At 39.6% G+C, this 19,541-nt stretch overlaps 1 protein-coding gene across 2 annotated transcripts in view; it reads right to left on the bottom strand.

Annotated features, from left to right (window-relative positions):
- Window positions 1–5,144: 5,144 nt before the first annotated feature.
- rpgrip1l (RPGRIP1 like) overlaps window positions 5,145–19,541 on the bottom strand; it is a 62,962-nt gene continuing 48,565 nt past the window's right edge. For both annotated transcript variants that reach the window (XM_015368670.2, XM_069181258.1), the window contains 4 exons: window positions 15,474–15,660; window positions 11,702–11,786; window positions 8,343–8,476; window positions 5,145–5,970 (listed from right to left, as the gene is read on the bottom strand). In XM_015368670.2, the coding sequence (XP_015224156.2) occupies window positions 5,876–5,970; window positions 8,343–8,476; window positions 11,702–11,786; window positions 15,474–15,660 (501 nt within the window). In that variant the 3' untranslated portion in view covers window positions 5,145–5,875. The remainder of the gene's footprint in view (window positions 5,971–8,342; window positions 8,477–11,701; window positions 11,787–15,473; window positions 15,661–19,541) is intronic.

Genomic DNA, 19,541 nt, shown 5'->3' on the forward strand with positions numbered 1-19,541 from the left:
CCTTAAGCTTTAATGCTAACAACAACTGGAAGGTACTAAAAGGCATTAATTCATTAATTAACAGCGGGAATGCTTTATGAAAGATTCTAACTGTAAAGTTGGCAGCAAAGGTTTCTCTTCTAAAACTTCATCTGATGGTTCACTCCCACGACTGAATAACCCACAAACCTCTTTACCTATTTATAATTTAGCACTTTATTAAGATTACGGAGATGCATCTTTTGGGTTTGCAAATACGAATTAAAGTAGCCCCGATGATGAAGTGTGTGGCATGGAATATTAATCACGTTCCTGCTCAGTCTGAAAATGAATAAATGCAGAGTGTGGGGTTGGGGCGGGAGAGAGAGAATGGGGCAGGGTTGCGTTAAGAAGGATTTACTTTATCGTTTTGGCAGCCTGGAGATAAGGTTCAGATTCCTGTTTCTGTGTTCTTTTATTGCTTGCCCATTATCAAAGACGCCACTCGAATTTTGCTGTCTAATGCATACGGAAATCATTTTGCATTTAATAGGGGTGCCAGTTTGACTAAGAATCTTATTTTCCAAATCCACAAAAATTTTAAGAGGACCGTTGTCTGAACAGATGTAGAGCCTCGTTTCATATTGGCACGGCCACCGATGTCAACGTTCTGCTGGAATTTATGCTCCTTTACCAGAAGGGTTGGGGAATTGCGCGTTGTGGTCTTAGGTCATGTGACATGCCAGTGAACTAATGGCTTTTTTTTTCTTTTTCTGTGTTTCCATGTTTGTGGTGACAACTAAAAACATAGCTAATAAAATCATGATCTGGTTAATGTCGTTTTTCCCTTCTGCAGAGGGGAGTCCTTGTTTTAATTTGAATGCAGTTCAACAGCAGAGCAGCCCAACGAATGATAAAATATATCAACAGTGGCACAACAGTAATAGTAGCATGCCCCAAGCAGTGCCGGTGGTGTCGCTGGTGCAGAGCTGGGATGAAGCAGCTGTTAGGAGTTACAGTGTCTAGTGCTTCACCCTTCAGAGCAAGATAGGTGGTCTTACAAGGACATAAGAACTGTTACAAAAGAGAGGAGGGCATTTGGCCCGGCTAGCCTGTTTAGAAGGTCATCGTTAACTGATGCAGCTGTTTCTTGTAGGGGCCAAAGGGTATCGGCTTCAACAGTATAGCTGGGTAGTGTGTCCCACATTCCTACAACCTCTGGGTAAAGAAGTGCCCCCTGTTTTTTATTTTAAATGCACTTAGACCATACTGCAGTGAAACACCAGGCTATTGAGAGTAGTGTACCAGGAGGTGCTCTTTTCCCTCTGGGTCAGAACTTCCAAGACTAATGCCCCACTATAGTGCCCGGGACACTGTGCTTTAGGAGGTGCCATCCTTCTGGTGAGACATTAACCAAGACCCTGATGATTCTGTCATTAAGGATCACATGGCACTTTGTAAAACAGTAGTTAACCTGCCTGTCCTGGGCTTGTACAGTCTAGCCCTCTTTATTCAATTGGTGAAGCAGTTTCTCTTCTCTCCACCTATGCAGTGGGGCTGCTCTCACGCAACATCCGGTCAATACAAGGATTTTTTTCTTTATGCTGCTTACGGCTCAGCTCTGTGGAGGACGAGGTGTTTGTGGCGAAAAGCACAGGTGCATTTAAGCTAACAATCCATTCCATGCACCCTCCCCTCACCCACCGCAATCACTAGGGACATCTTCAGTAGACCACAAGGCACTGGGCAGTGTTTGCACTTTTAAGTGCCTTGCATTCGAACCTATGGCTTGTAAGCTTCACAAATTGGAATATTGAATTTTTAATTATGTAGACTACATTTTCAAATAAGCTGTAGTTCTTCTGCTCTTCTTGTATTAACCAGGGTCGGGACATCTAAACTTCACGGGAGCGACAAATCTGTCAGTACGAGTGACCAGGTAGGAGATGAACGTGAGCGTGGGATCAGCTTTGCTGAAGTCTAGCAACTGCTGGAACAGCAGAGGAACTGGGACTGCATGTTTGAATGAAATCCCTCAGTCCTTGGAGCGCACACCGCCCCAGCTCTCTGCGGCATGCGGGTTAGCTGTTGAGTGCGCGTGATCTACTGACAGGACGTGTTTAAGTCGATCGAAAAGAGTGTCGGAGCCTCTAGGAGCCGCTTAACAGCAGACAGTTATCAGATAACCACATTAGCTTGGCAGTGTCCAAGAGTGTTTGTCAAACAATTCCTTGGGGGCATGTGGTCCCTTACTGTCTTGCGCTGGTTTGTGGACATCTTGGTCCTTATTTGCAGTGACTGGGATCTAAAATGACATAATTAGAAAGCACAAAGAGCGCATGTGTCAGGCTCAACCTCAAACTCTGGGGCTGCTAATTTTCTTTAAACACGAAACAGTTGCCCCGTTTGAAGAAACTGTGTTTTTGGACAATATAAAGGCAGTGCTTTTAGGAGGTTTGGCCGGCAGTGAAAGATTGTGCTGTTGTTGTTATTATTTTTTCACCATTTGTTTTGGTTTCTGTTGTGGAGGAGGCAACCGACGAGTTTCGTGAGTGAAAGCAGGCAGAGAGTCATTTGTCACTCAAGGGGTGTAGTCATCCTGACCCCAGCGCTGACTTGACTTCACATGCAGAGTGTATGCTTGCTGGGACAGAGGAAGCACTAAAAGGAACACGTCTGGTTTGGAAAGATGCACCACAATGCCATTTGTCCTAGGCTGCCCCAATTAATCTTGCTGATGATCCAGACTGGTTTGAATTACCATAATAGTTGATAGTTCCTAATGATGATTTAGCAAAGCACAGCCAAAGAAAGCTGGAGAAGGGATCCAAAAGAATGAGATAAGAGGCGGCCCAAGTGACATCAGACATGTGGCTGTTGACTGGGGATGGTGCGGTAGACTGTGCAGATGTCTGCGGTTTTTGCAGAGAAGTTGCAGGGGGAATGTTTTAGTTATGAGGATTAGCGATCTCTGGAGTTAGGGTGCTGCAGATCTCCCCCAGGGACCGAGTCTTCAGTGTCATTTCTTCACGGCATTTGTGGCCTGCTCCCATGCTGAGCGTGGGCACAATTATTCCAACAGCTTCACACTGTACATCAACAAATTAATATTGCATGGATGTCATTTCAAAGCCTGCTGAAGATGGTCAGCCATTATTGAAGCCATTAGAGCACAGATGGTTCAGACTATATGCAGATATTCATGCTTGCATTTTTTGCATTATGGAAGGCTTTTTTTTTTCCCCCGTTGAACTGTAATGAATTGTCTCATAATCTATTCCATCGCCACACCATTAGCAGGCTTTGAATGTTCACTAATATGAGCACAGGCCTCATTTTCCAGGGCTTTAATCACACAAAGTAGTGGGTGCCTAATTCGCTAAATGAAATGGGCTATGATTACTGAAGCAGAGATTTAATATATCACGGAAAATTAGGTAGATTTTAATAAATTACTCATCCCACTGAATGCTTTACATATGCTTATGAAGGGACAGGAAATGTTTGCAAATAGTGAAAATGGACCAGATCACTTTGAACAAAGAGGAGTGACGAAGAAGAAGGGGCTGATAATGGGTACATTGACATCCACCACTGACTGAAACCCTCTCGGCACTCGTGTCCTTACAATGCTCTCTTCCATCTTCTTTTTCAAAGGCTGAAAGCAAGATGAAGCTCAAGGCGTGTTTCAGCTATAGTGCTTTCCGAACCATTGCTTTTATTAGGTTACGTTTGTCGGTCTGTTTCAGTGCTCCATTTTAACCAAATGATACCATTTACATAACAATGGGAGATCATTTTCTGCCCTTATGTAGGTTAGACATGTTATACCACACAGGTAGAATATAAGGATTTGAATTTTGCTTTGTTATTGTTTTGAACTGGGAACACAACTTCAATGGACCTGTGTGCAGATATGTATACTAATCTATGTTACAGACTGATTTCAGGCTGAACACTAGAATGGAAAAACACAGTTCTGGTAGTTTCTTCAGGTTTGTATCCCAAAGCGGTGTGTCATATGCAAGAAAAAAAGCAATAACACGTTGTGATTGTGGGACATATATATATACACTGTATGTGAAGGAAAAAGTAAGGGTTTATTCCATGCTGAAAAGAATAGAAAAACGTTTTGGCTGTGGAGCATTCTTTGGCTGTCAACAACTGCATGTGTGTATATACTATACAGTATATGTATGTGTTCCATGGATCACAAACGTTCTGTATCTGTATATCTATATCCAGTTCTATAAAAGCAGTACAGACAAGAAATGTATACCCTTCTATAAATCAATTTCTGCTCTCAGTGATAAACACAGTCTTCCTGTGATGTGACTTTATTGGAATCATTTTAGTGTGCAGTTCTCTCTAAATAATGTGGCCGTGTATAAACGTCTGGAAGCAGTTTATGGTGCAACAGACCATATTTTCAGATCAGATAAATGCTGTCACTGCTTGTCTTTCAAAGCATCTCAAAGTCATCTCTGTGTACTTGAGGAGAAGAATTCCAAGCTAACCACCACTGTTTTTTTCTCATGACTCGAAAGCTTCTTTATGAGCAGAAATAAAAAGTTTTATATGTAATATATAACATCTTATATGTTCCATACTCACATTTATACTAAATATAAATGCTCTTGACTTGTATGCAGCTAAAATCTCAAAATGGATTGTCCTGTGGATTGTCCTGTGTTCACAAATGGATTGTCCTGTGTTCACAAAAATACATTGTTCTAATAAGAATTTATCCCACATAGAACTATTTCCCACCTGCTCCCTATACAAATGTATGCAGAAAACTTAAAAAAAGACTTTTATATGTTTTGTGCAAAAATATAATTAAAACAATGTATCTACACTTTCTGAGTGTAATATGAGAAAATATTTTAAAAAAATTGAATTATAGAATTTCTCAGACCTGCTGATTCTATTGTTGGAATATTTAACCTCCAACCATAGAAGAAATTACTATGCTCTTTGTTGCTAACACTACAACACTGTGTTGAATGGCTCTTCAGGACTATAAATTGAGCACTGCTGGTTTTGCATGAAATCTGTTCAATGAGTAAGTATACTTACCTTACAGGCTATAGAAACAAATCTTAAATTTGATTTGCTTATCTCCCAACCAGTTTTTAAGAATTTTTTGTTCAGTCCTTTAGTCATATGCTTTAATCTTTGTGCATGCACTTTATAGATTTCAAAGGAATTTAGCTTAGACAGCATCGCCAATATTTCATTTCACAGGATTCTTCTGCATTAAGTATTACTGCCTTTTTTTCTCTATTCAGGGTGCATTTTAACCAAAAAAAACAACAACAAAATCCATGCTTGAAGCATGAGAAGTAATCTGTGCTGTGCCTGTTTTTCTCCTCTGTATTTAATTGATAGAAATTGCATGCATCAAAGAAAATGCATACTGAGATTTAATGTGCATAAAATGGACATTAGCATTTTAAAGAGGTAGATTAACACATTAATCCAGGCAATTTTCATCTAGCACTTCCAATAAAATCGTCATAGTGTAAAACTCCTAATGAGGCTTAGCAGGCTTTTCATTTAGTTGAGTGATTAGGGATAACGCCCAAACTTCAGTTTAGAATGTGCATGCCAGGGCTTAAATCCTGAGCTGGCACTTTGAAAAGAAATATTTTATTAAAAAATTAACTGAGTTTCACACAACATTATTACATAAACACTGAATTCTACAACTGCAAGTGGATCCAATCCTTGACACAAAAGGCACTATTTTCCATTGTTTCGTGGTTGTTGTTGTTATTGTATTTACACCGGAGCTACGAATTACAGTGATTTTTTCGACGCGCAGAATTACAAAAACATACAAATAGATTTACAAATGTTACATCAAGTATAAAAATAATGTCGTAGTGTGGGGAGAGGACAGGCTGTGGGAACATCAGGGCTCCTCCATGATGGACTGCAGGGCATCCAGAGCTTCCAGTGTCACCTTCAGACTCCCGATCACCACGCTGCCTTCCTGCACGTCCACAACTGCAACAACACGGCAAGACAAACGCGCCATCAGTGGGACACGTCAGTGTGCACAACACGGTTCCACAGCACAACCCGCTACGATTTCTTTTTAAAAAAGTCATGCTGGGGTATCTAAATCTACTCTGAACAAACTGCAGTATGTCCAAAACTCAGCAGCCAGAATCCTGACCAGGTCTAGTGCAAGTGTTCACATTACTCCTATCCTGGAGTCCTTGCACTGGCTTCCGGTCAAATTCCGTGTAGACTTTAAAATCCTCGTGCTCACCTATAAGGCTATGGCACCTCAGTACCTGTCTGAACTTTTATCACCCTACTCCCCACCTCGCAACCTCCGCTCTTCAAATTCTGCCCTCCTTACTGTCCCCCAAGTCCGTCAAGACAGGGCCTTCTCGTGTTATGCCCCCAAGCTCTGGAACTCTCTCCCCAAGGATATCAGAGAGTCACCTTCTCTAAACTACTTCAAATCCAGACTCAAAACCCTCTTCAAAACCCTCTTCTTCAGAAAAGCCTTTACTTTACTGGTTCTATTCTTTACCCCTCTGCTTTTCTTAGTACCACCATCCACGGTCTCCTCTATATATTGTAATTGTGTTTTATCTTGTGTATTCTTATTTATTGCTGTTGTCATCCTGTAAAGCGCTTTGAGAAGCCACCTTTAAAGGCGCTATATAAAATAAAGTTTATTATTATAATAAAATATTTCCAGTTGGAGATAACAGCATTATTGATTTGGAAAATAGAGTTTGTAGTATGATAGAACAAAGCAAATTACGTACTGAAGCAAAAAGCTTTGAAAGTCAGTGCTTCACTGTTACCAAACCTGAGGTGAAGGCAATGACCTGCCAACCAGACCCAGCACCTGTTCACATATTACTAGAGAGCTTTAGACCATTCTGTGGCTACAAGCACAGAATGCAAGAGGCTGCCCTGATAAAAGAGAAGAGAAGTATTTTCACGGATAGTTTAAAGGACTATACGCGCGTGACACTGTGACAATGAACACGATGTAGGAGAGCCATTTCCCAAGGCCTTACAGAATGTTCACAGGATACACCAAGTAGTTACAGTTAAACTGCTTTCATTTACCTATATATAAACTAAGCAGTAGTGTTTTCAAACAGGAAGGTCTGAACAATCCATATTATCATCACACTGAACAATGTGGCCAGCCTGGGAAAATTCTACATCTCTCAAGTGTGTTTGAGGCATCGTATTTTTCTAGTCTTGACATGGGAACAAACAAATTTTTCTACTAAAGAAAGTGTAAAAACACAGAAACCCTTTGCTATTTCTGGTGTTTCTGCATTGTGCTACATATATCTGAAAACCTCCTCTTACTTCCTTGTGAATTCTTTATGCAGTCCTATTCTTTCATGCCATTAATTTTCAGACATGAAACTCCACTCAGAACAATGTTGGAATTTTTATTACACGGATTATAAAACTCACAACATACTTTTAAATTAATAAACACAAAAGTGATGGGCTTTCAAAGCAGGATATTCTACTTGTTTTATTATTTATTTTAAAGAACTGTTCATGACATACACCTTCTCCTCCTAAGCAATATATTTTCTCTTTAATAATCTATATCTGACTCTAAGGTCTCCTCTATAGTAGCAGAAAGTGTCTTGAACGCTGATGTTACCTTGCATAAAGTAAGTGCTGTTAAGATAAGATCACTTTATTGGCCATATACAATTTCTTGCATTAGGAATTTATCTTTTCACATACCCCAGCTTGCTCTCCATGAGAGACACAGACAGGGAGAGGAGCTTGGGGTCAGAGTGCAGGGTCAGCCATTTATACAGCGCCCCTGGAGCAGTTGGGGTTAAGGGCCTTGCTCAGGAGCCCAACGGAGTAGGATTCCTCTGCTGGCTGTGGGATACGAACCGGCAACCTTCCAGCCACAGGTGCAGATCCTTAGCCACAGAGCCACCGCGCCGCCCGTGGTTGTATTAAAAGCCATACAACACTTTCAGAACACAGAGGAGAGATTACTACTCTAAACTTGTAGGAGCTTTAACAGATTGAGCTCTTAAAGGGCTAATTTCTTCCCGTTTTGAGAAACAAATCTGAAAACTGATTACAGTACTTGTGAAAGAAAGGCAGTTCTTGCTTAATGCAACAAAACAACACTGTGCAAAGTGAAGGAAGGCCATGCATAGACTCACAGCAGTAACCGAGTCCCTGTCCACAGTTCCGTTCAACAGTGCTTGCTGTAACGTATCTATTGATTCTCAAGCCCACAGCTTGCATCATGGCCGTCAGAAGTTGGGGTAGGCTGGGCATTTGAAATCAAGGAAATGTTGCTGGGAAACAAATATGGGGAATGTCTTAGAGCGTCCCGAGTGTGTGAAGTTACTTACTGTCCAGGCTCCAGTCGATGAAGTCTCGCCTGTGCTCCAGGATGTCCCGGATCCTCAGGAAAGCCACACCCACATCTTCGCACTCCAAATCCTGCTCTTCCTCAGGGGGGTCGCTCACTACTGTGAACTTTATACTGGCAAACAAAGAGGAAATTCACCATGACACACTTTTACAAAGATCTATGAGGAATGATCATAGTAGCACTAGATATAAATGGGTATGACCTTGCACAGAAAGTGGTCAGCATTTTTGTAGAACACCTGAAATTTACAGTATTACTGTGCATCTTGTCTTTAATTAATAATTGGTATTTCATTCACAGACTTCTCATTGCTTATCACTTTTGCTTCTTATTTTTTGTCATTGTATATTGTTGGCCATGTTTTTGTACATTTACAGACATGCGTGGTACCTTGCAAATAACACAATTTACCTTGATTTATAGCTATGGAAATGACATGGATGTGGACATTTCATTGCTGGTAAAACAGTCTAGAACAACTGTTTGTTTTACATTTATGAAATAAGGTTAATGAATTTCCTTTGGCAGTTCTCTCCCATGAAGTGCACGGGTCCTGCTATCTGTCAGCCCTGTCAGTTTCTGCTCAACACAATGAAAGAAATAAGAATGGTGAACTGTTCAGGAGGTACAGAGAACGGATTGAATAAATCAGGATTAGGCAAACAAAACAAAAAAATCCAAGGCCTATCAGGAGTTACAGGGAATGGTTACTGGATCCTGGTGAGTCGAGGATGAAGAGGAGACACTGAACCCAGCAGGACAGTTACAGCTCAGTCCGTATCTCAACACACTCCTGGAACCAATACTAGCTGAGTCAGTTTGATACTGCCCACCAGCCTGTTGTCTACGTTTTCTCTTATCCAGATTAATTCTCTGGTCCTTCTCTTGCGTAAGAGCTTTATATTGCATCTAGGCTGCTATACTGGGAGCCTGCCTTATCTGAACTTGCTCCAGGGGACATCAACTGCCCTACAATAGTTTTCTGTATAGCCAGAACGAAATGGAAATAGCTCCTTAGTCCTTCTGTACAGTAGCCATGTACCTGCTGACCTGGACAAAACGGAAGCTCATGTACAATGAAAAAAAAAAAACAGTGCTGGAGACAAACTACTGCAGCATGCTCCAAGAACAGGGCTTAATTTATTTTTCACTGGAGGGGCAATTATACTGTCACAGTCAACATTTCAATCTTGCCAAATCTTCCTAGTCTTGATCCAAACGTCAGTGCCATTTTTGTTGAAATACATTAATCTCAAGTTGTAAAAAAAATGATAAATGTTCAAGCCCGAGCCTTTATTTTCTTCTTGCAAAACTACTACTGAAAAAAAAAAATCTGGTCTAAATTTGAAAAAAAAAACTACACAGATAAAGGAAAATTTTCACCCAGGGGGCAAAAACTGCCTCATATTTTAAACAATATCCAAGCTCTGTTTTTCTTCCTTTCTTTTTGTGTATAATTATAGTGATCTGTATGGGCTGATTTGCATTAGTGGCTTGTGCTATGGCCAAGACAGTTGGATGGACTAAAGGACAGGAATTTATAGCAAAGCACTCTTCTTTTGATATGCCTTGGCAAGGCTTTCTAAACCTTGAACGCTTGTAGGCTCTACGGCTTTGAACTCTTGATAAGGATCAACTGAAGTCAAACAAACGGGGAGCTGAATGCAATCCAATTTAGCATAGTCTTTTTTTACCCTCAAAGAATTCAAACAGTGATAATTGAATGTAAAATATACTGATAAAAATTATCAAAGCTCAGGCACTGCGGTGCAACAAAAACAAATTATTGTTCTGAAAACAAAAAAGTAAACTATCACCGTTTCAATGGGAATTAAGATCTGCTTTCCTGTGAAATCTAAAAATCAACAGTGTTTAATTCTAAATACTATAAACACTTTACTGCTGAAACAATCTCCTTTTAATTCTGAGTCGGAAATATTATCTGCAAGACAGATCCATCAAGATATCCTCATGAAACTCACAGCAGTCTTTATTTCTGCCAAATGTCTATACCTGGGAGCAAAAGTGCTCTTGGGTGGCATTTTCACAGTTGTCAACTACAAACTTAATGGCCAATTATCATTATATATATATAAAGTACAAAGAAGGAAAACCGAAATGTGAGAATAACAGTTACTGTAGGCTACGTAAAGATTAAACTATGTTTGGTTATAGTTGGCACATAACTCTTACAAATAACATTTTAGTTCAGTTTTTAACCTATGAAAGTCTGAAAATAATAATAACAAAATGTCTATATACTGTATATCTAGGTTGTGACTGCACAATTAATTTTTACCCAAAGATAAGGAATTTTGGCCAATTTATTTAAAAAATAACAGCAGAATTTTGGGACGTTTGTCAAATGAGGTTAGTTATATATACTATCAGGACTAGGTGAAGGTCAAATATGTCTAAAAATGTTAAACCATAAAAACTTAAGGGGGTGCACTTGTATTTTCATCACACTCTACATGTGTGTAAAGACGTGCCTGATGCCAATGGTATAATAATGTATTCTGTATGGAAATTAAATGAAGAGGAAAACTATTATTTTAAAAATGCATTTATTCTTGGTCCTCTTTAGATTGTGTTCTCAAAGAATCTTATTATAAACTATGGGTGTCTTAGCCCTCTAAGGTCTGGACCGGATCTGTCTACATCTCTAGGAGGGGCAAGAACCCATTATCACCATTTCGTTCCACACATTTTTTAAATCTTAATTTACATATGCTGAAATTGTTTTTGGTTTCTGTCAGAGTAATGGAAAATAAAGGGATTCTAATTCATAAATCTGTACCTTTTTCCTGACTTGCCCTGAAGATGATGACACACTGTGTTGTGTTTAGGTGTTGAGAGGCAATCTCTTACCTTTATAATCATTTTTATGACATGGAGTGCCTTTTGTTTTAATCAGGATAACTATCTCGACTATCAAAAGACAAGACTTTCAAATATCTTTTTTTGCATTCAGAAAACTTGGATTTCTGTATTTTCTGCATACTAACTTAAAGAAGTAAATATTAAAAGACACTTAAAACCTTCTGGACTGCGATAATTGGGAACAAGAAGTAAGGCGTGCTGTGCTACAGAGTCAGTGTATAACAGCTGCTGCAATACAGTAGATACTCCCCATCTATCAGAGGGCTAGGAGCTCTGAGGAACATAAACACAGGCTGACAGGCGGACAGAGGTTGTACAGTGTAGGGTCGGGGAACAGGACCCATATCATCATCCTGTTGGGAAGAGTTGTCTTGCCTGGCAGAGTGCATTCTTATCACAGCTCCGACAGGTAACAGGAAAAATGTCTAATTCTTTTTTGCCACTAATATTTACCTCTCCAGTGCTGGCTCAGTTCCCCGGAGCACCGACCTCAGGATCTCACGTCTTGGCTTGTTATTTTCGATATCCACATGGATCACTGTCAGGACAACAGACAGCCAGTTACTTGATACAATGTGACATTAGAAGGTTCTTACATTCCATTTAGAAAGCAGTATAAAAAGCAGGGCAGCTGTGATTGTTTCCACTCCTTGCCCCCTCTACCTGCTCTTCGTTGTTTACTCAAAGAGAGGGAAGCAGGGAGCAAGAGCAAGCCTGGTATTAAATCCACAGATCATGTGATTGGATGTCTTTGTTGCTGGCAGGTTTATGTGCACGCTGTCAAAAGAGATACAGGCAATGGCTGAGTATGCCACATAACTGTCATCTCCTGTTAATGACACTGGCAGTCTCAATTGGAAAGGCCCGCAGTCTTTATTGTCATGTATTTGAGGGGATTTAATGCCCTTCCTTTGGCCCGAGGAGCCAGTGATAATGACAGTATATGGCAGGGAGCTTGTCCTTTCTGACAATGCCAGTAATTTAATCCACCACTCCCGCCATGGCTCGAAGGAAGAGCCCAGTCTATAACACTAGTGAATGCCTTTCTGCCCCCCCCTCCCCTTCACCTAGCATGAGTAAGAAAACACAATCATGTTTTACAAATGATCGTCTCTGCAGGCACACATCCACACTTGTGTCCCAAAAATGTGTCCAAGTGCTATTATTGTTTTGTAGTTGATCATCTTGATGTTGACAGGTGGAAAATCAGAGCTGCTTCCTGGGGGATCTGCAGTGAAGTTTACAAGGCCACGGCATTAAAAAGCATGGGTCTCATATATTATTTTAATGTCTTGTCAATAAAAAAAATCATTATTCTTCTAAGTAATACTTTGGGATAAGTGACACAAAGAGCATAGAATTGCACATTCCAGAACCACCTAAACTCTGTGATAGATGGTTCCACCCTGGGTCAGGTCACTAGCCTACTGTAACTGGGATTTCCTGAGCAGTGACTCACAGAGTGCTGCTAAGGGCAGGCAAGGGTTAGTCTGCTCAGACTCTCTGGGTTCTTGCAACTCAGCAAACCCCAGTGGCCTCCTGGGCACTTGCAGGCTTGCTGTGCTGGAGGCTCAGCCTCTCTTCCAGTTGGTGCTGAAGCTGACAAACACAACTGGTGAGTCCAAATGAGGTAGGTATAACAAAACGGAGAATGTGCACTTTTAAAAAAGTGCATCATTCAGGACACAGATTGGTGTAACTGTGAAGAAAGCAAAAATTTAAGTGGAAGAGATGTTGTACCACCTTTCCGACCTATAAAGCATTAAGTGCTTGGGTCTAATTTTGGCCTGGGGTCCATTCTGTGTGGAGTCTGCATGTTCCTCTGTGACCACGTGGGTTTTCTCCAGGTCCTATGGTTACTTTCCACAGTCCAAAAGTTGTGCCGTCTAGGTTAACTGGTGTATCTCACTGAATCGATCATGTGCGAGTCAACCTGCATGTGTGTGCCCTGCGATGGACTGGCACCCTGTCCTGGCTGTTTCCTGCCTGGGCCCATGGTCAGTCAGGCTAGGCCCTAGCTCACTGTGACCTAGATGCTGATTGAAGAGGACATTAACAAACTGGTCAATGAAAATGGACGGCCAGACAACTGTGACTCGGCCTGTGAAAAACATCTGAAGTAGTTCAGAGGAGGGCCTTTGTAAAAAAAACAATAAAAAATGACTGTGTTACTCTAAGTTCATCCACAGGATAAAAGAAAAAACAACACTAGGGCTGTCCTTTTCTACTTTAGGAAAACCCTTCCAACAAGTTCAATACTTGATTTGCTGTCAACTTCACAACCAATTTGGATCTTCAGTTCTAATGCAAATGATCTCAGATGTTGCCAAATGTACGTTGTGAAAAATACTTAACAGCTTTAAAACATTACCTATCACTGTATCACTGTAACTTAAAATTCAGGAATAATCGAGGGGGAAAATCTGTTAACTGGTATCTGCAATCAGGATTCTAAATGCCCTGAGGTACGGTGATGATTCGTGGTTCGGCAGAAGATAAATTTTAATGCAGCACTATCACAATTATTTCCATTCTCTTCTTGTGAAGTAATTCATGAGGATTCTGCCAGAGTCTCCCTAGACACTATTTTGGTGTCAAACCTCTGTAGCAACAATGGGCTGTTTTTCCTTAAACAAAATTCTTCCCAGAACTCAGCAAATTAAATTGTTTTTTTAAATGTATTTAGTTTTACTTCCTTAATACTACAGGCTGGGGGAGGGGATCAATAAGCCATTAAATAAAACCATTTTTACTTATAAGCACTTTTCAGACAAAAATCTATACCACCTACAAATCTGCTGGAGTCCTCATCCATTACTTCGAATGATCAATAATGAGGTGTTAACCAATATATTGGCTGTGATTAAACTTTTGCTTAGAATTTTTTTTGTAGTACAGGACCACAGAGATAGTCTCTAGTGTCTGTGCTGTCGTCTACTATTGGAAAGCAATGAAAACAAGCAGCTACGCACACATCTGAGGTGAGACGAGCTTTCGTTTAGTTACTGTATTCTGCTTGTCTGTTAGAAGTGGTCCTAAAATTGGAGATATAATGCTTGATATAAAAAATACCTATATTTTTGGAAGTCAGTACATTAATAATCAGACCTCATGTGGTCTGTCTGGAATGTAAAAAAGAAAGACGATTTTAAAATAAGCACCAATATGTTGCACTATATAAAAATATGAATAAAATATTACAGTGAAAATTTCCAAATAACAGATGGATTTAACTGAATTAATGAGTTTTCCATGTAGCTTTAGATTTTTATTGCTTGTGGATACACAGTTGAACCCAATGACTCTATTAATTTCACTCTAGGCTGCTGTTCAGGTAAATCTCATTTTTATTAAAGATAATATTCTGTTCAACCTGAATAGCGCCATGCAGACGAGTCTAATTAGGGCCTCCTAAGTGAGAGAAGGAGTAAAAAAAACTTGATAAACACCTACTTGGATTAATTTCCATTATCAGATTACAGTCTTTTCTTATGACATTAACCAAGATTGAGGGACACAGAGCTAAGGAGAACACATTCGAAGAGAAAATTATAGAAAACGAAAAATGGACAGCAAAAGCAGACTAGCTTTAATGCAATGTATATTGAATATTTTACTTTATTTTAACATAATATTGTATCATAAGTGTAATGTTACCTAATGAAAGTTGTGAATGGGCACTCTTTTAAAAATCACTCCTTTATTTAATCAGATAAGTCAATTAAGAACATATTCTGATTAAAAGTGACAACCTGGAGAGTGCTCATTTATACAGTTGGGTATTTACGGGACTAAGTATTTACAATGACTTGCTCAAGTGTACAATTGAGGTTTCCCTCCTGGGTTTTAAAACCCATGGACCCCAATATGGAGTCTAGAGCCCTAAGCACCACTCCATACCACTGTCCTTATAGCAAGCATCTAGCCCCATTAACACAAAAGATCTGGCCCTCGTGACAGTGGCCACTGCACTGCTTTCTGCGAATGTGCCCCTTTACTCTCGGGGTGGTGTTCTGAGACACAACAGTTCCCAGAATGGTGTGCCTTTCTGCCTTTCTTCCATCGTTCACTTGCAACTGACAGTTAAGTTAATGTGCGTTGTGGGACAGTGATGGAATGACAGAAAGGGGAGACGGGCTTGGAGAGGGAAAGCTGCTGTGTGGCAGGGAAGAAGCATTAGGCCTGTCTCAACCCGTCCCAGCGGGTTCTATGGCACAATACTCACTGGTGCTGTAGTTGAAGTGAATACTCTGGCCTCTGCCTGGTTTGGGCAGCGACAGTGGTGTCTCCTCCGCAGACTGGTTTAGCAGCCTGTACTCCACAAACAGCTTCCGGATGCTGTCATCCATGGCCACAGACGAGTCCGGATTCAGGCTGAGAGAGATGATCTCAACACGGATGCGACTGGATGGCTGCAGATTAAACAAAACTGGAGTAGTGGAGTGGGAACCAGTAACAGTATCAACTTTATACTGTAGCATCTTTTAACAGACAAGGATCTGAATACTCTTTGCTATAAACCACTAAAATACCTAATTTTAGCCACACACTGAATAGTTTTACTGGCATGCTCACATAACAGCAATTTAAAGGCAACACGTTGGAACTTACTTATACATTTCTCACCCACTTGTTCAAGAACTAATACATGTATTTGATTGCTTTTCTAAGAATATGTTCTCAACGTGAATTACTAAACAGGAGAGTTTTTAATTTCTTTATACATTGCATTATTATGAGAGTAGCTTCTCAAATTTAAAGATGAGAAAAGACAGGTCTGCTAAAGTAACACAAGCATTTCAATTAATCTCAAAGCAAGAGAACCCCTGAAGCACAACCCACTATATTGTACATTAAATATCATGAAATTATGATGATGATGTAGGTTCTGAAATTATTTTATCAACAATTTACAGTAGCAGCAGTGTTCATCTTGTAGTCTTGGCAGTATGGCCTGATCACATCTTGCTAATGGCTCAGGTGTTGGGTAGGGTATGCATACCTTTCATTTACATCTGATTACAGTGATGTGTGGTTTATTGGTGTCAGTTCTGCTCGTCTTCACAATTTGGAAGTTTGGAATAATTGCTGTCCTAGGTCGGAGACTGGTGGCAAATCATGCAGGACGCAGCAGTGTTGCGTACTAGAGGTTAATTTGTTTGCCTCTAGTTGTCAAGCGTGAATATCACTGTTTGCAAATTATTTGTCAGCTCCTTCAAGGATTCTCATCCTTGCTGGTGCCCTGCAAAGCAACGCCTGTTATGTCTAATTAAATTCTCAGCAGCTCTGATTATTTCCCTTAACTAGCTTTACACATGTGCAATTTGTGAATGATCTTACACTCAACTCTATATTTTCATGAACCATTCACCTACACTTGCAAACAGTGCAGTTTTAAAGCAGATCATTCCCTCATCAACATCTGCTTAATTAACCGATGAGTCACTTTAAGCTGAATGTGCGCTTTTGCCTGTTCTGATTAAAGAGTATGTCTTCCTTCTGTGGCATCTTTCTGAACACTTAAATATTTATTTTCTCCACAGAACTCTATTTCGGTACACAGAACCCATCAATCATTACTTCAATGACACGCTGTATGGAGATGCTGAAAGCTGCTATCTTGAATTGGCCTAGTTGCTTTAGGCAAATGGCAAAATGCAATTTTCCAGTTGTTATTTCCCTAGAGTTGCAACTTTGTAACAGACTTCAGGTACATATATATGCATATATAAAATATAGCTTTGAGCATCCATGACTGATGATTTCATATAAAAAGCACATTTTAACAACAGGGGTTTGTTTTATTAAGGCTAAATACTTTAACAGAAAAGATTTGAAGACAAGTTGTACTTCTGTGAAACCTGTAGCAGGTGGAGCTGTTTATACAAGAAGAACAAGTAAAGGTTAATTCCATGTAGAAAATTAGAGAGAAAACAATGTTGTGGCTGTTGAGCCTTCTTAGAGTGCTGCACTTCTTTTTTCTACTTTTCAGCATGGAATTAACCTTTATTTTTCCCATTGTATCCAACAGATACTGACTCAGCTCCCCAATCATTTTATAAAGAATGTTTACATGTCATTATTGCATATACTTTTCAACATTGTTTATTACAAAGTGTGGCATCAAACCGGACTACATTTGGAAATCTGTGAATGCTTCTAAATTACAATTACAGGCCATATTGCTTTAGCCTGTGACAAGTCTTGATAAAATGTGCCCAAAGACAGGCATAATGTTGAAAAAAAGACAATTTCCGTGTTTGCTGAAATTCATCAAGAGGTTTTTCTGTCATATTAACTACTGCATAATACATAATACATTCTGCTATGGGGATGCCGTATTCTGCATATAGCATCAAGCTATAGAGGGAAAAAAGCTTAAGGAAATAAAAATGAAAACAGTGTCCAAAGTTTTTTATTTGTACTACCGTGGTGGTCCACAGAGCCTTCTTTAATCAGCCACTTAGCAATACATCAGTGTCTGAACCAGATGTCAATGTACGGTCAAGAATGGATATGAAAGAGAACTGATTCTTGCCAAGTATTTGTGGGTAAAGACAGTCGCTAGCCAGCAGTGCCCAAACTGCAAGCAGAGCTTCACCACGGAAAGCACATCTGTTCAAACTCATACTGTATACTGCCCTGAACATGAGGAACAGGCTGTTTATGATTCATCCAACCACAGGATTACAGATCATTTCTGCTTTGAACATACTGTATATATATATACAATGAATACATAGTACATACAGTGTACTGGGTTCTTTAAATAAAAGGAAGCTTTATTGGTTTCTGTTATTGCCTTTTCTAAATCCCATTAACTTCAATCCTTCTTACTATGTTTAACTTTACTTGATTTACAATAGTGCATTGGTGCAATACTGGTCTTCTTGACAAGCTCTTTAGCTGATCTAAGGCTGCTGTGGTATGTCACGGCACTTGACTTAGGTACTTCATGCGGTACAGATGAATTAATTCTGGTAATGCATATAATGTATATGCAGCTACAAGGGCTGAGTTAGGATGCTTAAGAAAAAAGAAGTAATTTAATAATATATAGTCAGTCTAGCACAGTCAAGTTTCAAAGCCGAGATACACTGCACAGCATTGTACTAAACAGCTGACCTCAAAAAAATGAAAAATAACCAGTTTTTCACTTTGAGGGTTTCCTAACGTATTTTTCTAATAACTTTACGTTTAACTTTTTTTTACAAGATACAAAGTAAATGTGAAAAGAATTTCTGGTATAATACTCAAATGAAGAGGCTCATAAGGCACAGAGCTGTGGTCAAATGTAGACCAAGCTGTGTATTTGTTATCAATTGCAATTCCCCCTTGCTAGCAGGGAATTACAACAGTCCTTCAAACACAAGGATATTGATCACTGACAGCAGCAAGCTCAGAAGCAGCCCTGGGTGCAAGCTCCATAGATCAGAAGCTGAGCTTCTGCAATCAAACGCATCGATTTAAGCAAAACTATCCTTGTACCATAGTTGCTCAGCATGGATGCCTTTAAGAGTCGATACGTAGATAGTGGTAATTGTGACACAGATGTAGCATCATTATTTTTAAACTTATTCTGTTTTATGGCAGCAATGGTATTGAACGTCTTTACAATTTTTATATTGGGAGGACCACAGTTAGCACACTTCTGCGTCTAGTGTAATTAATACTTGTAGCACTGTGACTGTAAATACTAGAAGTAAACACAACCACATTATCTAAGCTTAACTGTTGATTCAAGAAAACCTAGTGTTCACCATAGTATTATAGGAGTACCAGAAGAAAGCTACTTGAGGTATGTGTAAACTTGGCTGCAAGTTTTTGTATGTTGATCAATAACTTTACCTTCTGCATACCTTGTTTTACAACGAACCTTGTTCGCTCAATCCAAGCAAACATCCTCATACACATCCTCATACACTATCCGGCAAATGTGCATTTTACAAAACATTATCTGAGATTCCTCATAAGATAAGAGAAACAAGCCCGAAAACTATCAGCCTACAAGACTTTAACTGTAACACTTATTCTGCTTGCTAAATGCTATCAGCGATATGTGCCTTACAATGACAACAATACAACAATTAACATTTTATACAAATCTCATTAAAATGAGCACAAGGAAAACAGATTTTCCACTTGCTTACTTGGCATTAGTCTCTTTTTAAAGTAGTCTTAGGATTGTTGCCTTTTTTTAACCACGCATTAACCTATCTCATGTTTAAAAGATTCTTTTAATGAGAATCTAGGTCTAAATATTTCAATAAGGGTGTTTTATTATTCAGTAGAT

The sequence above is a fragment of the Lepisosteus oculatus genome, chromosome 20 (genome assembly GCF_040954835.1).
Source record: "Lepisosteus oculatus isolate fLepOcu1 chromosome 20, fLepOcu1.hap2, whole genome shotgun sequence".
Taxonomy (NCBI): Eukaryota; Metazoa; Chordata; class Actinopteri; order Semionotiformes; family Lepisosteidae; genus Lepisosteus; species Lepisosteus oculatus.